At 53.3% G+C, this 25,558-nt stretch overlaps 1 protein-coding gene across 1 annotated transcript; it reads right to left on the bottom strand.

The window, feature by feature from the left end:
- Positions 1 to 13,136: 13,136 nt before the first annotated feature.
- Kcnk18 (potassium channel, two pore domain subfamily K, member 18) lies at positions 13,137 to 23,896 on the bottom strand. The gene is made up of 3 exons (XM_005387909.1): positions 23,671 to 23,896; positions 21,397 to 21,528; positions 13,137 to 13,957 (listed from the first exon to the last, which is right to left on the bottom strand). Exons 1-3 carry the CDS (start codon positions 23,894 to 23,896, stop codon positions 13,137 to 13,139), a joined length of 1,179 nt encoding a protein of 392 aa, XP_005387966.1.
- Between the last annotated feature and the right edge of the window lie 1,662 nt (positions 23,897 to 25,558).

Below are 25,558 nucleotides of genomic sequence, written 5' to 3'. Positions count from 1 at the left end.
AAGGAGCCCAGGACTGAGGACCTGGGGTGAAGTCAGAGCTGGAGATATGTGGAGATAAACCAAGAAACGCGTCTGTCAAGGAGCATTGATTATCACATGCTCAGAACTGGGGCTGTTGGAGGTCAACTCTGCTCTCTGTATCTAAGGTCACCGCCCCACGATGTAATCCATTAAAAGGGGCTGTTGGAGGTGAATACGTAGCACAGCTTTCTGCGCTGTGCTGGATACAGAGGCTACACAGGGAAAACGTGTCTCAGGGGATGGCAGGGGTTTGCTCTGCTTCAAGCCAGACTCAAGGGGAATGACAGCAGGTGGCAACCAGACCCTCAGAAAACAAACAAGAGCGTGAAGAAAGGTAAATATCTGGGAGAAGGCAGGTGTCTTCTCCCTCTTGTTTTCTTTTCACATTTTTAACTATTTAAAACTGAAATTATAACATTGTCTTGATGGTTTACGGCATGTACAGCTGTATCACTTTAGAACAACTGTAACTTAAAGGGTGGAGTGGTTACAGGGCTATAAGGTACCCAGATTTCATTAACTGTAAATGAACCTTGAAAAGGTACATAATCCCTAGGGCAGCCACTGTAAAAATAATACAAAAGACAGCTGAACAGATAACTGAAAAATTAAAATTAGGTGGAATACCAAAAGGCATTCAAATCATTTTGAAAGATAGGACAGAAGGAACAAATGAACAAAAAATAGAGAATTCTTAACCAAATCAATTGTTCCCATTTTAAGAGAGAGGAAATGGCAAAGCAAATGTCAATTTGTGTGAAGGATGCCTTGCTGATGGCCAATGAAATTAAGTCATATCTGCCCTAACTTAATAATTCAATCACTGAATTAACTGGCCTCATGCAGCATTATCTGTAAATATGGGTCTCCAAGTTTGGCCACTTTAATAGAATCACTAACCAACCTATCTGAGGACATTCACCATAACTGCAGAAGAGCCCGGCAGCAAGGGGAGCGTTGTTTTTCTAACTGTACGCCTCTGTCCTCCACTCTCACCTGGACTAGTGCAATGCCCTGCAGTGACTGTCCCAGGCCCCCCTGGCCCCGCTATGGCACCTTCCTGGCCAGCCAGGAGCTCCAGGAAACCACAGTGGCCAAGTTATTCTGTCTAAAGCCCTTCCATGGCCTCACACTCAGAATAATGTCAAAGGTCTCCAGTGGGGCCCCAGTGGGTCATGCCAGGTTTGGCCTTGACCATACTGTCCATTTTAATTTGTCACATCTGTCATTGCCCTCTCACCTAAAATCAGATTCCCTTATGATTATCTGCCAGGTGCTTTGTGTACTCTCAGGACCCTGGCATCCCAGCATGGGGAGCCCCGGCCTGAGAGCCTGCGCCCTGTCTCTTGTACCACTCCTCCTGCCCGGGAGGTTCTTCTTCTGCCCTATCTGATTGTCACGTTCTCGTTTCCCATCTCCCATCTGTTTATAGCCTGTGTTCCATCACACTGGATTCTATATAGTATGAAAAGCTGCAAACTATTCGTTCTTTTCATATTCTTTAGATGTTGAAGTGATAATATTTAGTCATGTTGGGTTAAATAAAATATATTATTGAAACTAATTTCACTGGTTTCCTTTTACTTTTTCAATGTGGCAGTTAGAAAGTTCTACACTACTTATGTAGCTTATGCCTGTAGCTCACGTTACACGTGCTGTGAGTTTGTGCTGAGATGGTGCATCCGTGTCAGGGGGCCCCCACAGGCGTGAAGGCTGACAACTGCTTTGAACACAAGAAAGTAGATCCAGAGAGGGACAGTGCTGTGCCTAACGTCACACAGGTCATGCCAGGGCAGTGGGGGCTGAGCCTCGTGGACCCTTGTGGCTTGATGCAGCTGGTATCCCACACTGTGGGAGCCACAAGCGCGTTAGTCCTGAGCAGCAGAGGACTCAGGGAGGCACCTCAGTCTCAGATGCAGCTCCCCGGAGACTCCCACACCCCTCACTCAAGCTGTCTTCACCCACTTGCTATGCCAGCTGCACATCCAGACATCCGCAGGGCAGGAGATGTTAGTGGATAATCAATAGTCCAATAGGCCAGGCTGCAAAGACCCAACCCAATTATGTTGTTCAGATACGTGTCTGTAACTGAAAGGCATCTGAGAAATCATTGTCACCGTCTCTGAGGGGGAGAGAAATCCAGTCATTATGTCCAATTGGATTTACATCGACTGTTGTCTAGTAGAAGATGTTGTCTCCCTGCAAACTGTGTTTGGGCGTTGCAGGGACACACACTCACACACACACACACACACACACACACACAAGCCCTTTCCTGGGATGCTTTGGGGAAGGTTCTGGTCTGCCCTTTTCTGCACAGGTGGCCCAAGATGCCAGTGACAGGGTGACTTCCTTAGTCTCATCTTGCAGTTCAGAGTCTCACATTCCCAATTCATTCAAGTCATCCTGCACAGATGAAATGTCCCCTGCAACCGTGGTACTCAGGACACCCCTCAAATGGAAGAAAATGGGCATAGTGAGGAGTCTCTTTGATATTAACGTATCAGTATGCCATGTCATTTGTAGGACTTCAGGATGGCAGCAGGACAACCCCAGGAGCCTCCCACATATCAGCACAGAGGGTCCCACAAGAGTAAATGGTTGTCACCTGCACCGCAGACACCAAGGGGCTGCCTGAGAAAATTAAGTAGCTCCGTGTTTACCATGGCACATACTGGAGACCTGTTATTCTTCAGTGAAACCAGCGCTCATAGGACAGCATATCTGGGATGATCCGATTTAGGAAAGCTAATTTATTCACAAATCTATACCTACATGGCTTAGTGTAAAACACAGACAGGGCAGCTCTGGATGGATGTTTGTACCCTCCACGGTGTGGACGGCAGTGAGTGCTAGGGAACGGAAACAGCGTGTGCACGAGGGACCACAGAAAGGTGGAGATTCTTCTTACTTTCCAGTTGTAACTTTCTGCCCTTCTGGGTTTTTTGAAGGCATCTCTCCCACAGCTGCCTGTTGCTGTGTTCTTGTACTTCCACTGTGAGAGGTAGCGTGACACAGAAGAGGGCACAAACGTGACTGTCATATAGGAATAACTCTGCAGTGACCCGTACCCCGGTCAAGACGTGAAACCTTCCCAGAAGCCCCCAAGCCAAGCTGCCCTGGGCACAGCTGCTGCCCATGAGTTGAATTTTGCTACCACTGTCCTATTGTGGCAAACCAGCCCAATAATTTAAGAAATATTTTTATTTTGCTTTTGCAAAAGTAATATGTGTTGATTGCAAAAAGTTTCAACTTCCGTGGTTCCACGGAGGCCAGTATGTGAAATCGCAGTAGCTGTGTGCGTTCTGTGCTGGGCGTTCTGCTAAATGCCAGTGTCCTTGTCAAATCTCAGTGACAGTAATTGCTGTCTTTGGACTGGACGCATGTGTGGTTGGCCCCGACAGAGAATGCCACAGTAAACAATCCTCTCACCTCGATTCTTCTCACCCATGCAGCTGTCAATTATGAGAAATCTCCTCGGAGCGGCACAGTTGGGTCAAGGAGCAGGACATTTTCCATGGTAGGCAGAGCTCCCCTCCGAAGCACATGTCCCCACGTGCCTGCTGTCTCCTCGTGGAAGAAGTGCGCAGAGGCTTCAGGGCTGGCGGTCACTGCCTGGCGCCCATTCCTGCTTCCTTGGCCATGAGACCATGGTCATCTCCTTCATCCGCTGAGCTTCAGGGCTTCCTCCCCACAAAGCAGGTGAAAATTCCCACCTGCCTGTCTCAAATAGAGAGCTAGAGAGGCAGTTCCACCTTCCACATGTCCTGGTCAGCTGTCCGTGGGCCCAGAACTTTTGCTCACCTTAACCTTGAAGATTCGAAGAAAACACTGGAATGTAGCAGAATGCCCAGCGCAGAGCAAGGGCTCTGTGTCCTCACTCGTGTCTCATGTGGCAGTCGGTGGGTTCTTTCGGGCCCCAACCCTGGCTCAGCCTTCAGCCTGACCACAGGGGTGTCTGCTAGCACTGGGGCCTTCCCACGTGCTGTGGTCTGGGTGCACTGTAATCATCGAATGCTATCTATGGTTTGTTCACATTTATTGAGCACCGACTATGTCCTAGGAGTTAAGCCAGGCTCCAAGGACACCGTGGTGAGTCAATCAATCCGTCATCCTGGCCTTATGGAGGCAACTTGTAGCAGGGCCTGGCCAGTAATCAACCTTGCCATTCAGAACTGGGGGAAATGCCGCATCCAAGTCCATGAGCTCTGCAGTACGTTGTGGGCGAAGGAGAGGCCTCCAAGTGAGTGGGGCTGGGACATAAAGTTCACACTGGGGCATCCCTGGCGGGGGCAGGCAGGGCACTAAGGAGGGAGAAAAGGGCCCAGAACAGTCTCTGGCTCTAGGAGGACTGGGATGGGTACAAAGGAGGCATAGCGGGGGAGAGTGAGGCCCTGGACCCTGAGCAAAACAGGACTGGCATCCTCAGGCCAAGGCGGGGCACCAACGCCCGGCCAGCCACGAAGCTAGGAGCCAGCTGCCTGCACAGAGCCCACCGCAGGGGTGGTCACCATCTGCAGTGCTCTCTGCTCTTCCGAGGGATGGGGACTGTTGCGTCTCGACCGGGCGGGCCAGGTGCCGTGTAGAGTGAAGTGGAGGCCACAGCCTTGGCTCTCCCGGGGTCTCTACACTCTGGATGAGACAGCCCTGCACAGTGGCGCGAGCCCACCACTTTCAGGGGTTGGATGTAAGCTGTTCTCCAAGTCAGAGTCCCTGCATGTCACACTCATTGGATGCTCGGTGAGAAGAGTGCATATCCCAGAGAAAGAAATGAGGCTCAGCCCAGGGATCAAAATAACAGCTTGAGCCTGTGGGGGTCCCTGCGGGGGTCCCAGGCTATGGCTTGGCGCAGGGAGATGGCCTGGCTGGTGCTTTCCAGCAGTACCTCAAGACGGAGGGTGCCAGCACCCCAGCCCCGACCCAGTTCTGCTCCCTGCCCAGGCCGTGTCAGTGACCTTCAGGAAAGACGCAGGCAGCCTTCATCCAGAGCCCCACGTCCCTCAGGTGTCTGGGAAGGAAGGGGGAGGGCGCTCAGGAGGCACAGGCAGGAGCAGCAGAGGGCGCGCCTGCCCGCTGCCCACGGGCCCTCGGTGGTGTGTGTGTTTGGAGAAAACTCAGGGACCATGGACCGAGAGGCCGTGCCCATGGCATCCGTGCTATCAGAAGGGCTCCTGCGCCTTCTCTGCGGTCCTCCGGCAAACCTGCTCAGGAAGGCACAGCCGTGGGGAGAGAGAGCCAGCCCCGGGCCCCGTGAGGCGGGTGTGGCAAAGCACCCGGCAGGAGCGCTACACAGGACACAGCCTGCAGGCTGCTGGCTCCAACAGGCGGGCAAGGGCAGGCCAGGAGGCCCAGGTGCGAAGGGCAGGTGGCTTTCGAAGTGAAGCCCTTGGGGAGAAGCGGAGCAGCACTTGTCCCTCCAACCATCGCCCAGGCCCTCGCTCTATTTTGGATGAAGACAGGACATCAGCTACCCCAGGCGGGCTTATGTCCTAAATGCAACTTATCCTGTCTGCTGTGTGGGCTCCCTTGTGGCCTGGGCCTGTAGGATTTGTGGCCCTCCTTGACGTCAATGTCACAGAACATTTCATTTAGAAAAGGCTTTAGCGAAGGACTCCTTGGCCAGGTTTTACATTTCTACCCCAGTTTTTTTTTTTGTTGTTTTTTTTAAGTTATGGACTCTGAACAAAATATTACAGAGAAGCCAAGTATTCAAAACAGATCAGGACAAAGCTACTCAGGCCAGGGCCGGGGATATAGCTCAGCAGCACAAGCGCCTGCCTGGCAAGCACAAGGTCTTGAGTTCGATTTCCACTACCAAGAAAACCCCCCAAAACAAACAAACAAAACAAGCTACTCAGGCCAAAACAGAGAGGAGAGCACATAGGATCTCCCTATGGATCTTAGAGAATATTGTACAAAACCTCCTGGGTCACTTCAATACCCTTATTGTAGTCTGGGAAACTGAGGCACGGAAACATGACCTTGAGAGATCAGAGATCTGGTCAGCCTCATACCACACTAAACCCCAAGCTCCCCACCTTGGTCAGTCTTGGCACATGATAGGTGCTCAGTAAATTGCTGGCTCAGAGGCATACAGGCAGTGCTCAGTGAATACTTGTAGGATAGGAGGCACGCAGCCTTTCACGGTCCTCTCTGTCTTCCTACAAATACAGCTACTTTTTTGAAGAGACTAAAGGGGGCTTGAACTTCAGAGAGGGTCCTTAATTGCCTGTGCTTTAAATTTATAGCACTTGAAAGGGTTTTATTCTCTGATCTTAATTGCAAGAACAAAAGCAGAGCAGCCAAAGGCCAGGGAGGATGAAAAGGGGCCACGTTTTTGCATTCGCGATGGAAGTGAGTGTCCTTTATTGTCCTGTGTCCAAGTCATCTTCAAAGTTCTCTGCTAAACAGGGTTGCTCCTCAGTCACCATGACAACAGCTAAGGCTGACCCTGTACATCCTGCTGCCAGCCGTGGTATGTGCTTCCAGAGAGCTGGGTGGGGATGTAGGGTCAGTATAGACCCAGCCCGATTCCTCAGTCACCCCGTATGTCGTATGGGCTCAGCTCCTTCCCCGGGGAAGAGGTTTCCGTATCAACACTCTGGTGTCCCTGTGCTTGCACAGCCCAAGTTTACCCCTCAGGGCTATAGCCCAGTCCTCGTATGCAGCGGACGAATGAAAATGTAGCCAGAGACTTCTGGGAACTTCTGAAATAAAGCAGTTGCTTCTATTTCCTGGGAAGTAAACTCAAGCCTAGGGACTCCTCGTATGTGCGCAGGGCCTCTCCTTTATGAGTGGGAGGGCGAGAGATCAGAGCCCCAGGGCCCTCCAGGCACTGCTGTGCTGCTGGAGGCAGGAGCTGCCATCACTGAGCTGGGGGGCGCTGGGTTGGAGGTGCTGAGTGGGCGGGGAGAGTCTGGAGTTCCGGCGGAAGTCGGGGTGGAGACAGCATTTATGTCCACCCAAGCAATGAGCCTGGAGTGCGGGTGGAGAAGGCAAGAAGCAAAGCGTCCAAGGCACAGGCCTGCAGCAGCAAGCACGATGCAGAGGGAGCGAAAGAAAAGAAAGGAAAAGCAAAAAAAACGATGAGAGTGCCCGGCAAGGATGGTGGTTTGGGAACCCTGCGAAAGTGACAGGCAGAGGCTGGGAAGGAAAGAGCTGTTCCCCAGGGCCTGCGGCTGCCAGGCGGGAGAAGTGCAGAACGCCCCTCACCGATGTGTGCTGGGGCACCGGTGGGGCTGCCCATCCTGCTGGGCCCCGACTGGGGCCTTGGTGGGGGCTGCATCCCACGATTCAGTAGGAAACACTCGGTCTTTGCCGTCTTCCTTTCCTGAGTCAGACCTTGTGGGGTGCTGGAGAGATCTACTGCGGGTCAGTATTGGCCTAAACATAATAGGGGGGACAGCTGGGGGTCACGGCACTCCTATGTGTTTATCTCTTTGGAGCCTCACAAAAGCGCTTCGAGGTGCTACCATTTCTGTGTTTGTGCAAGAAGCCAAGAAACCCGCCAAGATCTGAGGCTGAGCCGGCAGCCTGCGTCCACAGGCAAAGCTCTTGCTCACCAGCCCGGGCCACCACTTCCCGGGCAGCAGGATGTCAGGGCTGCGGCGGCAGAGTTTCTGCAACGGCAGTCTGATTGCCTTCCCGCAACTCCTCTGTCAGTCCCTTTCTGTCGTGACATCACAGGGCTGTGCAGTCTCACCAGCCGGTGGATCCAGGGCATGCGGCTTTGGTGCGCCCCTGTCAAGCCCACTTTCTGACTCCTGTAGTTTGTGACTCAACCCTCCGTTTCTGCGCCTGCGGGTGGATGGCTGCTGTGGCAGAAGGCGGCTCAGCCTTGACCACAGTGTGGTGAGACCTTCCTCCCCAGAGGACGCTGGGAAGGCGGTGGGACTGGCTCCAGGGGTTACACCTCAGGGCGGCGTTTCCTCCTGTGTCACTTGGCCAGGGTGGATTAGATTTTGAAGACAACCATGCAGTTCAGATCTTTAAGAAAAACTACAAAATTACTCATTCAAAATTATTCATGACCATGAATACTTATTTAGAATGAGAAATAATAAGCTATGCACTTCACAGTGCTGACAAATACCGAAACATAGCAGCGTTCCAGCACACTGGCAGGGCGCCCCTGTCACGCACGGCCCGTGTGAGCGGGAACCCTGGGTTTAAGCTTCCCTGGCTTTCTCAGAAACCAGCTCTGGCCTTGACAGCAACTTACTGAGTCAGGAGTCTGGTCCTTCCTCCCGGGTACAGCCTCTGCAGCATGGACTGGCCACCCAAACTGGGGAGGGGGTGGTGTCAGGAAGGTTCCAGCCTTTCTGGACAGGGCCCACCCCCAGGGTCTGGCACAGCCTTCAGGGGCAAAGGCTCAGACCCAAGCACCAACACGGGGCTTATCTGTAGACTAAGACAGGGATTCAAGTGAGCAGTAGATGTTTACCAAGTGCCCTTCACGTGCCAGCGCCATGCCAGGGCCATAGGCGTATCACTGTGAGCTGCAGGGACATGGCCAAGAGGGTTGGGTGTGCAAATGGATACAGAGCTCGGCACATGTGAGCTGCTTGCTGTGTACGAGTTTCCTGAGAGGTCAGCAAGACCATAGGACTGTCCAGGCCAAGCCCGGGCCCTCTGGACAGAGCCAGGACCAGCATTCTCCCGGCTCCTGGGCACCTCCTGCTCCCAGCCTGTCTGTCCCCAGGCCTCCCCCTGACACAGCGGGATTCGAGCCCACAGCATGAGGGTCACCCAGCGGTGTGAGACGCAGACAGCCAAGCTGCAGCCCCAACACCCACCGCGGGCCTCGCCCGCAGAGCGTCCCCACCCTGGACCAGGGGGCGAGGACTTCCGGACGTGCTCCAAGCTGCCAGGTGTCTCCGCCGAGGTGCCCACAGGGCCGGCGGGAGGGGAGCCGGGGCCCGGGGTGGTGACTCAGGCGCTAAGGTTTCGGGCACTGGACTGAGCTGGGCAGGACTGTGGTTGGAGGGACAGGGACAGCGGGGATGGAGGTGAGGACAAGAGTCCGAGGCGACCTCCCCCAGGAGCTGCGATGTAAGGTAAGGGTCGGAGCACCCAGGCGAGGACCTTCCCTCGGTGGAGACCCCTTCCGGAAGGCGCAGGCTGGCCGGAGCCAGCGGGCTGGGAGCGGCCTAGGCGCCACCTGCTGGTGCCGGAGCGCAGCGTCCGAGCGGTCTGCTGGCGCCACCTGGTGGCTCCTCGGGGAATAGCGACCCCGCGTGCTACCCAGCGAGGACAGACTTGAGCGGCTTTGGCGAAGGCTTCTCGGGCCCGCTGCGCAGCTTTGGGCCTCTGCCCTCTGCCCCCACGGCTCTCGCAGCCCGGTGGGGCTTCTCAGAGCGGCTCCCTTCGCCCCCGGGCCCCTCTCTCGGGCCGGTATCATCTTGAACTCATGGCTTCATTCCCCGAACTTCCGTTTCTCCTGCTAAAAACGGGACACTAACGAGACCTCGCGCCAGGCTGGGGGTCGACGGGGCAGGACGACTCACAGCCCTGGGCGGCGTCCCCAGCCCCAGGCTTCGGTCCGGTGCTGGGAGATCGGAGATGCGCTGCGCCGGGGCACAGAGCCGAAGCCGGTGACCACCGAGACGCCCCCTGCCCTGGAGCCCAGGAGCTGCTGGGCCGCCTCCAGGGCCCGGACCGGGGAGGCGGGCTTTAGCCACGGGAGGCTACGCAGCCCGGGCGCGGAGCTGGTCCCCCTGGGGAAGCTGACGGGAACCCTTCAGGCGAAGCCCTGCCAGGCGGGAAGCAGCCCCTCCACCCCTGCGAGCCCACCGCCCTGGCTCTGCACTCTGCCGTCACTCAGGCACCCCGGGTTTGGAGGAAGCCGGGAAGGGCTGTCGCCGGACGGTTCAGTTCCCGTCCCTGGAGGCCCGGCGGCCAGCGCGCTCTGCTCCTTCACCGCCCCGCCCCGCCCGGCACCCCCACCCGCACGCATTCATTCCTAATGGGGGACCGCTGCAGCGTGGGGGCGGGAGGGTTAGCATGGAGGGGACCGTCGTGAAAAATACAGTTGTTTTACTTGGGCAGCCCAGAGTTCAGCGAGGAGGCAAAGGTGAGACCCTCCTTACAGTCCTGGAACGGAGGCTGGGGAGAGGCAAGGGACGGATCCGTGACCGCTTCCGGGAGGCCGGCAGCATCGCCCGAATGGGCCACAGGTGGGCGGAGGCTCAGAGGCTGATCTTCAACCTGGACCGGCGCCTCCCGCAGGAGAGCAGCTGGCGCCCTTGTCCTCAGCACCGGCCACGCGTTGGGACCATCTTGGGGAGCTTTGAAAAAACTCCAGTGCCCAGGCAGACAGCAGCCGAGACCAATAATCTCTGAATCTTGGGGTCCCCCTAGTCTAAGTCCTGATAGAAGTGGGACCTTGGGAGGTGACCAGGTTTAGGTAAGGTGGGGGTCCCTAAGCGTGGATCAGTGCCCTGATAAAAGGAGAAAACCGGAGGTCGGTGTGTGTGTGCTCATAGGGCACCAGGAAGAGGGGCTCTCGCTGGGAACCCCTTGGCTCTCCGGTCTCAGACTTCCAGCCTCCAGAACCGTGGGAAATAAGTGTAGGATGATTAAGACACCCAGTCTATGGTAACTTGTTATCACTACATGAACGAAGACAGACGGTAGGGACAGAGGGGCCACTGGAGTGTTTGAAGCTCCCCAGTGTCAGCCTGCAGGCAGGGTTGAGAACCACCACGCAAGGCTTGGAGGGCCGAATGCACACACCTGCTTAGGTCAGAGTAACCCAGCAGGGCGGAAATGTGGCGCTCCGACACTGGCAGTCAAACAGCCCATCAACCCAATCACATGTTCGCACTTGTGTGGCCAGTCTTGACTGCTTTTGGGGTCAAGGGTTTTGCTACATGGTAGCTGGGCTGATGTGGCTGAGGAATTTCAAGAAAATCTACAAATACTGAAGCCCCTGGGACAGTTGCCTTGGATTGCATGACTGGTGTTTTTTTGAGAGTCCTTGGTCACCCCTTGTCAGTTCTGTGGCCTGAGGTAGTCTCCAAGGGCTGCAGAGACAGAATATCTAATATCTGTGGGAAAGAGGGGAAAGATCCAGAGACACCAAAGACCCCTCTGAGATCTCATCCTTGACACTGACCGGAGCCGAAGACGGCACCACAAAGCTCTCAAAGACAGGTGCTTCCTTCCTTTGCAAACCAGAACCTCCAGGCATCTTTCTTGGGTTCTCCCCTGGAACAGCATACACCATTTCCCCAGGGACTGACTCATTTTGCTGATCACAAGACCTAGGTTGATTTTTGCAAGAGGTACTCAGAAGACACTTCTAATAACCAATGAGGGAAGTAGTAAACAACTGGTACTCATAGGCAGGCGTGCAGGCAGCTCACACACTGCCTTGTCCTGGTAACATCCTGTTCCAGACTGGGGCTGTGAGAGGACTCGGAGACAAAGATTTCAGGTCAAGTGAGTTTGGGCAGTGATCTCAGGAAGTCCCAGTAGAGGAGTGAGGAAGCGAGACCAGGAAATGAAGGAGGCCAGTACAGAGTGTGCCCATGAGCAGGTGAAACTTAAGGCCACTGGGGAATGGGGACCCCGTAAATAGCACGCCCCAGCGTCACTCTCCGGGAGGAGCGAGGTAATGTGATGTCACATACCCACCAGTTCCCATTAGCCACTGACCCAGGACAGCTCCCAGAAGCATTAATTTCTGGACACTCCTAGCTGGCCTGGGGCATGGCCACACTTTAGTGGCTGGAGACCACTCAAAGGACACTGGTGCACCAGGGCAAGGAATGGAACACCTACAGCATCTGCCACCCACAGCAGATGTTCACATGCCAATCCACTGAGGGACAGCTCAGGACTGTACCACACGGTGAGAGCCAGCCCTCTCCGGAACCCACCCATTCACCAGCCGGCCCCCTCAGGAGCACCATCCATGCACCAGTTAGTAAGAAAAGCAGTCTACTCAGCATCTGGCCATCAGGATATCTCCTAGGCCCCTGTGAATATCTCCCAGGCCCCTGTGAACAAATTTGACAATCCTACTGAATAGCTTCAGTGGCCAGGATGGGACTGGCCTTGCATACATTCATGGAGTCATTCAAGAAAACGATTGCTTAGATTAGTTAGCTCTATCAGGGATAGCAAGGAGTAGCTTGGAAGATTTTAACTTAGCTGAAAGTACACATTCCAAGAATACAGGTGATATGACTTGTATCTAGATACCCTCCACTCAAGCCTCATGCACTTATAGGTGGAGCTTTCCAGAGACAGCTGGATCTAGAATGTGTGATACTGGGATTAAGGGCGTGTGGTACTAAATTAGTCTACTGACTGGTTTAGCACAGTTCTGGATGTGACTAATGGAAGGCCTGTCCTGGCTATGGCATCACCAGCCTAAGTCTTCTATCCTGGGTGGGATAAAAGGGAAAGGGAGGCTTGCTGCTTGCTGCCTCCTGCCTGTAATGCCATGGACTGTTTCTTCTCTGCCATGCTACCCTGGCTCAGAGCCAGCTATGTTTAAAACCTCTACAAACTGTGAGCCAAAATAAACCTTTCCTCCTCTAACTTTGAGTGTCAGGAATTTTGTCTTAGCAATGAAAAACGTAACTAAGACAAAAGGTAAGGTTTTCCTTGTGTCACAAAAACCACAGACATCATCAGATCTTTTCATCTGCATAAGGTAGTGATTTTGAAAAGTGGAAAAAAAGAAAGCTGGGCATGGTGATGCATGCCTGTAATCCCAGCACTCAAAAGCTGAGGCAGAAGGATTTAAAATCCAAGCCCAGCCTGGGCAATTTAACAATTTAGCAAGAGTCTGTCTCAAAATATAAAGTTAAAAAGGGGTAAGGATGTAGTTCAGTGTTAAGGCCCTGCCTGGGTTAAATTCCCAGTACCACCTACATACAAAAAAAGGCAGGCAGGCAAATTAATTAGATTTTAAATCATGGTTATGGTTTTTTCTGCAAGTGCTGATACAAAGGGTATTGGCCAGATTTCAGCAGGGCCTCAAGACTGAACTCAGCACTCACACAGGTATTTCTCAAGCCTTATGGTCTCAGCAGCCTTCAGTGCCACTGGCTTTAACCACACCACTCCAAAGACAAGGTGAGAAAACCGGCTCAGCCTGTCTGTCACTTGAGAGATATAGAGCCTTCACTTTTTAAAAAGGTGGAAAGCTTCCCTTTTGCAAAGAATAGCATGAGATTTTTGTAGATGTCAATGATCCTGTTTTGCATCAGCTTGAAAGCAATAAACACGATCTCCATGCCGATGATGATATAAACGGAGAAGAACAGGAAGAAGTTGGGGTGAGCTAACTTAATGTCCCCGAATCCAATGGTGGTCAGTGTGACAAAACAGAAATAGAAGGCCTCCTCGAAGTTCATGTGTTCCTCCCAGCAGGGCAAGATGGCGGCTGCGCAGGAAATATAGGCAAAGATCACGAGGGCGATGACAGGGAGGGGGATGTCCAGCCTCTCCACTTCCTGTCCCACTTCATCTAGGTTGCTGATGATGGAGTAAGAGAGTCTTCCCAGCGCCAGCTCGGGACACGAGCTGCTCCTTTCCATGGTGCTTGGAGGCGGCTGCAGCAAATTCTCTTGCTGTCTGGTGACAAATCTCTCAAACAGCTCTATGTTGCAGCCTGGAGCTGAAGGACACTTGCCAGAATTAGGGCCGGGCAGCTCTCCGTCATCGAAGACGATCTGAGGGATGGCTTCGTCTGCAGGCCTGGACTCAGCCTTCCTCTTGCAGTGCGGCACGGAGCACCACTTGGAGGGAGACCAGAGGAAGAAGGGGAGCGTCCGGAGCCCATTGTAAGACTTGGATAAAACCGTGGCCAGGATGTCACCTATGTCTGTGAGGACCAGGAACATCAGGGGGATGCCAAAGAGGGCGTACAGCATGCACAGGAACCTGCCGAGTCTGGTGACAGGGAACATGTAGCCATAACCTGAAAAAGAAGACAGAACCTAGAGTTGTTGTCAGTTTCCCAACCCCCTCGAAAATTTTAAAGACACTTCCCGCTGTTGCTCCTACCGTGACACTGCACACAATGTGTTTAAAAATATTCATCTCGGGCTAGAGTATGGGTTGGTGGTAAAGCATGTGCTTCGCATGCATAAGGCCCCAGCTGCAATCCCTAGCACCAAAACATGAATAAATAAAGAATAAAATACTCATCTTGAAGTGTTTATCACTTGTACTGCGTTAGGTCTGCCTTGGTGGAGGGATGATGCGATAGTTAACTATTGTGTCAACTTGAATAAGAAATGCCCAACTGATTGGCTTGGCATAGTTGCATGTGTGGATGGTGGACTTACTGAAGAGGAGAGACTCAGCCTTGGGTGTAGGCGGCACCAACCAATGGGCTTGTAGCCTGGATGGAATAAAAAGGGAAAGAAGACAGTCACTGCTGCCTGCCATGCCATGGACTGTTTCTCTTCTTCCATGCCCCTCTGCAGTGCTAGTCTATTTTGGAGTCATCCAACTAAGGGTTAAACCTCTATAAACTGTGAGCTAAAGTGGACCTTTCTTCCTTTCACGTGTGGGTGCTGGGTAATTTGTCTCAACAACAAGAAAAGTAACTAGAACAGATAGGAATGAAACCAGCTTCTCTTTAGAGTAAGCAGCAACTCCTATCCAGATGTTTGACTCAGGATGGGGACAAACACATGTTTGGGGGTGAGATGATTGATTTCATCCTGCTGAGGCTGTCTCTGAGTGTCCCCATGAGGATGGGGTCAGCTCGCCTGGAAGGACAGGAAGAACGTAGGTGACAGGCAGTCATTTTCACCATCTTCCAAAGACTGGTTTTTAAGAAGCCACCTTTGACTTCCCTGGCATGTCTGGACCTCTTGCTTTCCTTGTTTTTATATAGTAGGCGCCATTATATGCCAGTAGTATGTGTACTACTAGGGACCAGAGAAAGATGGAAGACAGCTGCTGCCCTCAGAGCTGTTTGTGATTTAGCAGATGAGACAGACATATTCATAAGAACAGGGAAGCTCTTAGCCTCCTGCATATAGAAGCTGACAGCCTTGGCTCAGATCCCAGCTCTGCCATTTACTACACTGTTACTTGACTGCTCACATTTTCAGGTTTCACATCTATAAAGGAAGAGGTGACAGTCCCTATTCATATAGTGACAAGCTGGGCGGAGTCCACAGAGCTGAGAACCGCCGCACAGCGAAGGCCTGAATGTGGTAAATAGGTACTTACTGCACTTCCTGTGGGAGGACACTGACCAACCTTGATAGGTGGGTGTCATTGTTGCAATTCACAGGTGGGGAAACTGAGGCATGGCAAAGTGAAGTGCCACGGCCAAGAGCGTAAATGTGACAAACAGTAGTCTGATCCACAGGGCTGCTCAGGCCCACACCAATCTCAGGGGCGTTCACAGGGACGAGCCCTGCAGCCAGGGAGACCCGCTGAGCTAGCAAAGTGGCGGCCTGGCGCCTCCATGCTTGATCGGGAGCCCGCTCCTTCTGCCCTCCCTGTGCCCCACCTCTGCCAGCTGAGGGTGGGAGCAGAGAGAAAGCAACTCTGCCCTACAGTTGCTTGCAGCCTCCAGGGTGGAAAAGCTCCGATGGTTTCAACAAGCAGAGGAAGAAGCTTTTGTGTTTCATGACTATGTTTAATTTTTGATGTCATAAAGGATAATTAATTCAGAAAATGCAGCTCAATTATGTAAATTAACCTGAAGGCAATTCCTAGGCTGGCCAGGTGCCAGCCTCATCCAGGACTGCTGCTCCCTGTGGCAAACTCCAGCCGCAGGGTGTCCCTCCTGGGAGCAGGGGGGCACTCGGGATGCCCACATCACCAGGGTCCCCAGTGAGGGAGGGAGCTGTGGCCCTGCAAGGGTATCATTGGTTTGCATCTGTCCCAAAGCACTCCACAAGTTGCACGGGGCACCACCTTTTGGTGGCAGGGTTGGTAAACTCTACGTGTGCGTTCATTCATTCATTCAGTGAGTGTGTCTAGAGTGCTTACTGCGTGTACTGGGGAGCTGGTAGTAAGGAAAGTAAGTATGGGGTTGGTCTTGCTGGGCTTCTGGTTTAGAAGGGGGCATAGGCATTAACGAAGCATCCACATTTGTGAGTATGCTACTGCGGAGATCAGCAACAGAGGATGAGCCAGCAGAGTGTGCTCTGTCAGGTTGGAAGAAGGGCACCTGCCCTGGACTTAGGCTCAGGAAAGATATTCTGGTAAGATGACTCTGTATCATAAATGGAGGAGGGACCAAGAATTAGCCAGGCGAAGCAGCAGCAGCAGCACATGCAAAGGCCCAGTGGTAGGTTTGAAAAAGGGTTCTTCATATGGTGGGCAGTTTGTACACTGAGCATATGGCAAGGGACTAACCAGGAGCTCAAATCCAGCCTGCTGTGCACTCACCAAGCTATGGGCCCAGGGCTCAGGGCCCAGAGCCATGTCTGCCTAGCGGAGATGAGGCTAAATTTTTTCCAAAGCTTTAGCCAGAGTGAGGAGCAGAGAGGACAGTGCGGCAGTGGACACAGAAGCAGGGAGAGGGGTACAAGTGAGACTGTGGAGCTGGGCAGAGTCCAAGGACTCACTCAGGGTCCAGGGACAACAGGGTGTCATGACAGAAGTGGAGGCAGGGGAACGCATCCCCAATCTTAATTCACACGATCTGGAATTTGGAAAGGGGAGTCTGCAGATGTGATTAAGGAGTGTGACAGCAGGAGATTCTATCTGCAGGGGCCCTAAAGGCCACCACGAGTGACCTAGCAGGGGAAGGCAGAGGGAGACCTTATGCACAGAGAAAAGGAGAAGGCAATGTGACCTCAGAGACAGAGACCAGATTAAGGCAGTTACAAGTCAAAGAGTGCTGACACGTGGGCATGGTGGCACGTGCCTGTAATCTCAGCTACTCAGGAGGCTGAGGCAGGAGGATTCAAAGATCAAGGCCAGCGTGGGCAACCTAGTGAGAGGCTATTTGAAAATAAAATATTTGAAAAGGGATGGGGATGTAGCTCACCAATTGCTGAGTTCAGCTTCCAGTACTGGGGAAAAAGTGTCGGCAACCACCAAGCTAGACAAGGCCAGGATGACCCCTCCCTGCAAACTCTGGGGGATGGCGACCCTGCCAACAGCTTGATCTGTAAAGTCAGTGCAATTGATTTAACACTTCTGGCCTCCAGAACTTGACAAATTTCTACGGCCTCGTTGGTTACAGCCACTGGAGGAGGCGAACACAATCAGATTTGTATCTGGAAAAGATCACCCGGGCTGCACTGCAGAGAGCTGTGGCCAGAGGGAGCCCAGCGGGGAGGTGCGATACCCGTGCCAGGGCAGAGGCTGTGCTTGGCAGAGGTGGGAGTCAGGAGAAGCAGAGTGTGTGGGGGCTGGCTAGACGTTAATCTGGGCAGGGTTCTCACCTCGGCAGGGTAGAAGTCAGGGTTGGATTTGGGGTGGCAGAAAGGAACTGGGGATTTAAGCACTGAGCAGGCAGATCTCAGTTCTTGGTTAACAGACTGAGTCATTGATGTGTCCCCACTCCTCGGAATCTGCACACAGAATCCAGAAACACACAGCCATGAGGCAGCACAGCACTCTGAAGCTAGCATGGTAGCTCGCGTCTGTCATCCTAGCGCTCTGGCAGGCTGAGGCAGGAGGATCACAAGTTCAAGCATAGCCTCAGAACTTAGCAAGACCCTGTCTCAAAATTTTAAAATGTGGTAATAAAGAAGGGTAGGGAGGTAGCTTGATGCAAAGACCCTGAATTCAATCCCTAGTACCGGGGGGCGGCGGGGGAGGGGGGGAAGAATAGTATTCTGGAATCAAGCATGAAAGAACTCGGCACCTTGCTCTCTGACTCTCAAGATCTGGGACCTTGACCAACAGGCTTTATTGCTTGCTGCTGCAGTGTCTTTGGGTATGAAAGGAGGGAATGCTAGCCCCCAAGTTCCTAGGTAATTGGGGGACTTAAATGATTATTATGTGGGAAGGGTTTAGAACTGCGCCTGGCCCATATTAAGTGCTCAGCCTTGTGTTGTTTTTCAAGAGACCGTGATTTCTGAGCCACTAACAGGAGATGCGGTCAGGTAAAGCATTGATCCCCCTACTGGAAGCAGAGGTCACTTTGCAGCTGCAGTTGCAGTGAGACAGAATATTTGACCTCTACCTTGTCCTGCACAACCAGGAGAGGTGAGGTCTCAGTGGTGGAGGTGGCTGACTACAGAACGGACCCATCCGATCTCAAGCAACAGTTCCGGACAGCTGAAGAGGACGTGGGATTCACTGCCCGTGCCCTCAAGGGACATGTCTCGATACCCATGTGAGTTGGGACCACGGTGGAGCGCCCCTTTGTTTCATTCATTCATTTATTCTCTTTCTTTTCAGACAGAACAATCCCTTTAAGTGGAAGGTGGATCTGATCACAACCATCCGCAGCTTCTGCCTCACTTAGGGTAAAGCCACTCTCCACAATGCCTTTGGCGTCCCGCAGCCCCCACCTTCACCTCCCACCCTCCCCTCGCTCACTCCAGTCCAGCCACACTGACCTGCTTACTCGCCCTCAGAGAATCCCAGGGAGGATCACTTACTGAGCACTGCGCCTAAAACGTCCTACTCCGGATGCCCCTGTGCCCCCCCCCACTTGCTTCCCTCAGGCCTGCTCTCTCGCTCCTCTGCAGGGGGCCTCTTCCTTGGCCACCCCACTTAATCGGAGCCTCTGTCTCTCCACCCCCATTCCCTTACTACTCTCTATAAAATCCATAACTCCCTAATTGACTCTGAACATGTGCTGTCTATCTCACCATCTGGTTGGAGAGTTTTGTCTATGTTATTCCTGCACATCCTTCACTGTGGGAAGAACAGTGTCCAGCACATCACTAAAAGTTGAAGGAGCATATTTATTGAGCACCTATTAATGCCAGGTACTTAGGGTGGGGTTGGGACACAAGAAAGAGTAGGCAGAGATCGCCTGTCCCTCTGGGGCATGGCTGGGGCTCTCCTGCAGTTCAGTGAGCTGGGCCCTGGGATCCAGGAGTCTGGGCTCGACGCCAGCACTGCAGCCAAGCCTGGTGTGGGTGTCACTGCGCCACCAGCCTGAAGATTGTCAGCAGCAGCCCTAAACAGCCCTGAACCTTGTTTTCCAGGCAGTGCGTAAGCCCATCCCCCAATTCTCACGCACCCCTGGGGAAGTCACAAGAGGGTCTCCAGGAGTTACTAGTAACCTCTCAGCCTTCAGGGTGGGGGCCCAGGGTTAAATTTACTTTTATTTAGCAAATCCCTTTTTTCCTTTTTTCTTTTTTCTTTTTCTTTCTTTCTTTCTTTCTTTCTTTCTTTCTTTCTTTCTTTCTTTCTTTCTTTTTTGTGCTACTGGAATTGACCCCAAGGCCTGTGCTAAGCTATACATCCCCAGCCCTTTTTAATTTTCTTTTTAATTTTTATTTTGGGACAGTGTCTCACCAAATTTCCAGGCTTCTCAGGTGATTCTTGAACTTGTGACCCTCCTGCCTCAGCTGCTCAGCTGGGATGAAAAGCACGCATCACTGCGCCCCACTAATACTTCTGACAGGACTTATAATGTACTTTTTAAAGTCAAAACTTCCTGCACAGCCGAACTCTTAATGTTGGCAATCTCTGACATTACCTGCATTCAGTGTAATAGAAAAATAGGAATAGAGAAATCTGGTGACCTATTGGGGTCACACAACCCTCAGCTGGCAGGGTGTACACCCTCTCCTGAAGACCTTGCTTATGGCACGCCCAACCCAAGGATCCCTTGGCACAATGGATTTAGTGAGTTTCAAACCAAGAGCCCATGACCACCTTTGAGTAAGGTGTGCTATGACTCAGAAGACATGCTGCACCCCAGAAAGTACCCCGAGAATTGAGTCTCCAGGAACACACAGCTCCTATTAAGGGAATGGATTAACCCAATTACTGGCCAAAATGCGCAATGCAGAATCGCATCCCCGTAATGCATTCACACTCTGATATCATCAGCCCGCTGCACTTAGCCTGGGACCATTTAACGTTCAAGCATTTTCTGTTCCACTCCAAGGGGGCTGACTCGGTGGGGGATGGCAAGGCCCCCACCCACCTGACCCTGGCAGGTATCCCTCTCTTAGCATCGAGGCCAGGTGTATTCAGGTGACCCCAAGATGCAGGGCAGGAAGCAGCATCACTAGAGAGCCCTTTAAGCACCATTATTGATTAGAGACCAAGTGGAACATGCTCTGCATCCACTGCTAGGGTAATTAGCGGGGGTATGATGTCGTAATTCTCTTGGACAGTGGGTAGTAGCTTTGTTTCTTGAGATTTAAAACAATGTAATGCAGTTCCATTAAATTACTGATTCAGAGCCTGGACTCCCATCAGAACTACCTGCAGGGCTCTGAAAAATGCCGATGCCTGGTTGGTCCGGGGCAGAATCCAATCACAGAAACTCATAAAAGACGTAGACATGATTCCAACGTGCAGCCTGGGCTGAAAATCGGCACTGGGTTAGAAAATCAGCTGTCAGCTCGCATCGAAATCATGTGGAGAGTCTAAAGTACAGATTGCTGTGCCCCTCATGTATAGCTTCTAGCTCAACAGGTCTCCAGTGGGGCCCAGAACCTGCATTTCTAGCAAGTTCTGCAGAGATACAGATGCTGCCGACCGGGAAGCACACGCTCACAGCCACTTCAGCATATCTGCGTCTCTCAGACGGACACATGTGGAAGTGTCGAGAGATGTTTTTGGTGACACATTGGCTAGGAGATGGGGAAGAACTCCAGAGATGCTGCTCAGCTTCCTACAATGCCAGGCCACCCCTGTCATGCAGAGGCCACAGGGCTTGTCTTGTCACGGGCCCAGAGTACCCTTTGAGGCCCCCATCCCCTCCCTGGTCACTCACCCTCAAGGTCTTTAAAATGTTTTCACGGCTGAATCCCCCACTCCCACACAGCTACCCGCACTCTGCTCACACAATCCCCTGAGCACGTCGCTGTCACACACAAACTGCACTGGCGGCCTGCGAACACTTCTCTCTTACCCAGGAGTCTGTGGGCTCTGTGAGGCTGGGGCCACACCTGCCCCGTCTCCTGTGCTTTGTACAAGAATCCTCAGGAAAGGAGGCCGCAAGAGCCAACAGCCGGCCCACACCTACGTCGTGCAGCCTCTGCCCGTGAGGAAAAGTCTTGCATGAAGGAGCAGTTGGGCCTGGAGCAGCCCTGCTCTGCTCACTGCTGTGCTCCTGCGCGGGGGATGGCGCCGGCCCGCGCCCCAGAGGCCTGGCACAGGGTAGGCAGTTGGGTCAATCCTTTCTCGTATTAAGTGAGTTGAATATCCGAGCACCATGCCAAGGGACTCCCCGCTTCGCTCAGTTCTGTCTCCCAGGTTGTGGGCGGTGGGCACGGGGGTGACCCACTTTACACTTACCCACCGTGCTGAACACCGTGCAGCAGAAAAACAGTGCCCTCATGAAGTTCCAGTCCTCTGCCTTCTGGGGCCACCACTCGGGTTTGACCTTCTGAAGAAGTTTCAGCACTTCCAGTTTTTCTTCTTCTGAAGCTGGAGAAAGAGGCCAGGGTGAGCCGGAAGCTCTGCCCATCACCACAGTTCCGCCCAGGCCAAGGGGAGAGGTCTTCTCGAGGACCGGAAGCTCACCGCCCTGGGATCCCATCAGTGTCAATGCTCTAAAACGTCTCTGCAGCTCAGGTCCTGTCCCTGCTCCCTGTGCAGATGGGGAGGCTGGGTAGCCCCGTGAGAAAAGCCCCTAACACGCGGCCCAGCCCGGCACTCCCGGCTCAGCCACAGAACTACTGCACGGCCTCTGGGGGCTCCCTTCACTTTGAGAGCTTCTGCTCCTTTCACCTTTGAGAGGGGAATAAAAACTTCTCTGTCTGTCTCATGGGATTCATAGGAATAGAAAGCAAAATGGCTTTTAGGAAATACAAGCCATAAAATGCCTGCAAATCATGCCGGCTCCTGGAGGGCATTAAACCTATGGGATGTGGTGATCATACCAGGTTCCCAGGCTGGGAAGTCTTGGCTTCCAAAAAACATTGACGCAAGGCTGAGAGAGCAGAGCTGGGAACCCTGGTTTTCCAGAAAAGTTCCCAAGTGCTTCTGCTGGCCTGGGCAGCCAGTAGGTTTGGCCACCCCAGAAGCTACCTGCTAGGCCCTGGTGTCGTCAGAAAAAGATGGCACCCTGCCTAGCCAGCAGGGGAAGTCACCACTCCTTTGAGTGGCACCAGCTTGAGAGTCTACTCTAGGCTCAGCCTTGACCCTGACTAGTGCCTGGAGCCGTGGACAAGAAGCTCTCCCAACCTCAGTTTCCCTCTCTAAGAGTCAAAAGTCGGGGCTGGGGATTTAGCTCAGCGGCAAAGCGCCTGCCTGGCAAGCGCAAGGTCGTGAGTTCGGTTCCCAGTACCGGAGAAAAACCAAAAAAAAAAAAAAAAAAAAGAGTCAAAAGTCTCAGACTCTGGAGTCCAGATGCCTGGGGTTGAATCCTGGGCTCTATTTTTCCAGTTTGTGAATTGCGACAAGTTGCTTAACCTCCCTCTGCCTCAGTTTCCAAATCAGAAAAAGGGGACAATTTATACACAACATAAAGTGTTCTCAGGAAGGTGGAAGTGTATTTTAGACAAACTCCCTGGACAATTGCCAAGTGTGGGCTGGTTTGGAGAGCTTTGAACTTGCTGGAGGTCAAGCGTCCTAGCAGTGGTTATGGCACCTCTCAGGTGTCTGTCCAGCGAGGGGACGCAGAACAACCTCCACCAGGGAGACGCAGCCTCCCTGCAGCCACCCTGAGGCAGCCCCAGCTGAAAGAATCAGCTTGGGACAAGACCCAGCCTGGGGAAGATAGCAAGCAGGTGGCTGAGCCTGGCCACATCGGGGAGGGAGGGACAAGCTTCCAGCACCTGTCCCTGCCCTGTCTTGGACAGCTTGTTTGTCCTTTATCTTTTATTCACGTACACTCTGGATGTCTGTTGCTCGGTTGAATACATCTTTGCACACTTCATTTGGTAGAAGCGCGTGACTAAGTACAAATGCACCGCAATAAGGACAACGATAAAGTGTCTTCTGTCTCCCAGAGGCTTTCTCTCCTGTATGTCCTCTGCTTCCCACAAAGGCCTGAGCTGTGTGTGGTCCCCTTCTCTGCTGGGCAGGAACCAAACGTGAGAGGGCAGCCAGCACAGACCTGCCCCTGAGCAGTCTCACAGCCCTTCCCCTGCCTCACTGCAGACCAAGTCTTTGAAATGGCGAGTGGATAGTCGGAGACAGGCTGCTGCTCATCCTAGGGACCCAATCCCGGTTTGAATAATTCCTTAAATTCTACCCTGCCCACTGAATCTGGGGTCAGGCAGACACCCACATTCTGAGGAGCAGCCTAGGGAGCTGCAGGGCCACATCTCCCACCCTGGGCTCAGCCCCCAACTCTCCAGCCATCTGCCTTCCCCAGAGCCTGCCTGCAAGGTGGGTGGGGCTGGGAGCCGAGGCAACAGAAAGGGAGCTGAGGATCCCAGGATTCGTGTCCTTCCTGTTCCCCAGGGCACTCTTGAGAGGCTGATAATCTCCCCATGCCCCAGGGGAGAAAAACTGAGGCTCAGAGAGAAGTCACTTTCCTAAGGTCTTCCAGGAGCAGGGAGGATGCTGGCAGACACCCAAACACCCAGGAAAAGGCTCGCCCTGCCCTGGGGAGACACCTACCTGTCTCGGTACAGTTCAGGACTCTGCACAGCTCATTCAGGAAACTCTGGAACTCGGCGTTATCTTCTGCCCGCTGGACCCCCCGGCTGCCCTCAACTGCGGAGAAGAGCGCAGCACCCAGCAGCGCGTAGGTCACCAGGCAGCTGAGGAAGCAGAGGCCTGGCAGGAGCTTCCCCAGGGCCACAGGACAGCAGCCTCCGGCCTGGGGCGGCCCTTCCGCCTCCATCTCCTGGAGCCTGCGGGCCAGGACAGGAGCAGCTGGGGAAAAAGGCTAAGTATCCAGGACCAGCAGGAGTAGGAAGGTGGGAGTGGCCACAGGATGGCTGGGCTCCAGCGCTGAGTGGATGCACATTCACTTCCCCAAGGACTGGGGAAGCAGCCGGAACCCATCATGTTCAGTTCATCAGAATGACTCCGATGGCGCCCCTGCGATTGCCCCAAATTGCTATTGATCCGCTGGCCAGCCCCAGAGCTGCCAGGACAGGGCTTCAGGGGGACGACGTGGGCATTGTTTTGTGCTGTTTGGCCTGTCCCTTTCTCAAGTTGCTGTTTCCGTTTCCAGGTACCAAACCGTGTTTTTGGTTCTTTGTCCAGGGGTTGTCCCTCTTACAGTTGGTCTTGCCTACCTGGTCTCCTGGATGAGCAGTAACAATAACAGGACAGCCAGAGCCCAAGTTTCCCAACGGCCTTAATCCTGTGTGGTTCTGGTTACTGGCCCCAATTCCTCACTCCCCTGTAGCATCCGCACCTGCCCGGTGGCCTCACAGTGGACTGAGAACATTTCCTTGACCCTCAGGTTTGGCCAGGCACCTGATGCCCCAGCCCGCTGGATAAAACACAGGGATTTTGTCAGCTCTCACTGGGACCACGGGCTCTTCCTCCCAATATGGACTTTCAGGACTGGGACACTCAATACCCAAGTGGAAAGGACATGGTGCACAGACAGCCCTTGGCACAAGGCAGCTGTCCCTTGTTCAACACCTCACCGGTGTTGGCCTGGGCTGGCGCAATGATCCCGGCATTTGGAGCACACTGGAGGAATGACACATTCAGGAGTAGTGAGTGTGGAAGATCATTCCAAAGTCGTACTGGTCCCCAAGGGCAAACTTGGGTAGGGGAGGTTAGCGGGACAGTGCTAGACTCTGTGGCTGCAGCTGGGTTGAGGGCTGCCCCCGGGCCTCGTCATCTTCCCTCTCCATCCTTCCCAACCTCCCTTGCCCTCGGCCTCCTCGTCCACTAGTCTCAGTGGATTCCCTGATGGAAGCCAACTCTTTCCTACGGGCACCTGGCCCTCAGTACCCATGTCCTGCTGGGCGGTAGTGTCCATTCCCAGACACAATGGAGAAAAATACCAAGAGGCACCCACGTGAGGCACCCAAGTGAGGCACCCAAGTGAGGCTCCTGGGTTCTGCCCATGTCCCTTGATGCAGGAAAACAGTCCAGCTTTTTGCTGTGGATCAGGCTGATTTCCCTGACAGGATGCCACTCCCTCTCCTGCTTGTTGGCTCCTGGATACCAAGATCCTAAAATATTCAGGCAGCAGGCGTAAGGTGTGTTTTAGTGATCCCTTGCTGGGTTTTTAGGTATGTCTGCCTCAGGACCAGGGCTTCTAGCCCCACAGAGCCTAGAGCTCTGGGGATGGAAGACGGCAAAGACATGTGGCCTCACTGTCTTCAGCTCAGTGTGAGAAGCCACAACACTTCACTGATCATGCCTCCAGGGACCCACCCTTCGGATCAGGGCCTACCCCTAGCATCCCATTCAGCCAGAGTGCCCCTGTGGTCCAGTCCAAAAACTCTGCCTCTGAACACATGGGGATTGGGGGATCGACCTGGATCCTAACCATAATACCCAGTTTATAAATTATTCCATTTCAATCTTCTTTGTT

This window comes from Chinchilla lanigera, unplaced genomic scaffold (genome assembly GCF_000276665.1).
Source record: "Chinchilla lanigera isolate Chin_1 unplaced genomic scaffold, ChiLan1.0 scaffold00030, whole genome shotgun sequence".
Taxonomy (NCBI): domain Eukaryota; kingdom Metazoa; phylum Chordata; class Mammalia; order Rodentia; family Chinchillidae; genus Chinchilla; species Chinchilla lanigera.
This window is presented reverse-complemented; position numbering and strand designations above follow the sequence as displayed.

Bases quoted from the DNA above. Each gene is read 5' to 3' on its own strand.
- Kcnk18 (XM_005387909.1), bottom strand. From the start codon at position 23,896: ATGGAGGCGGAAGGGCCGCCCCAGGCCGGAGGCTGCTGTCCTGTGGCC. The intron at 21,529-23,670 runs GTAGGTGTCTCC...CTCTTTCTCCAG, and splicing joins CCTGAACTGTACCGAGACAG to CTTCAGAAGAAGAAAAACTG. The intron at 13,958-21,396 runs GTAAGTGTAAAG...CTTCTTTTTCAG, and splicing joins CACGGTGTTCAGCACGGTGG to GTTATGGCTACATGTTCCCT.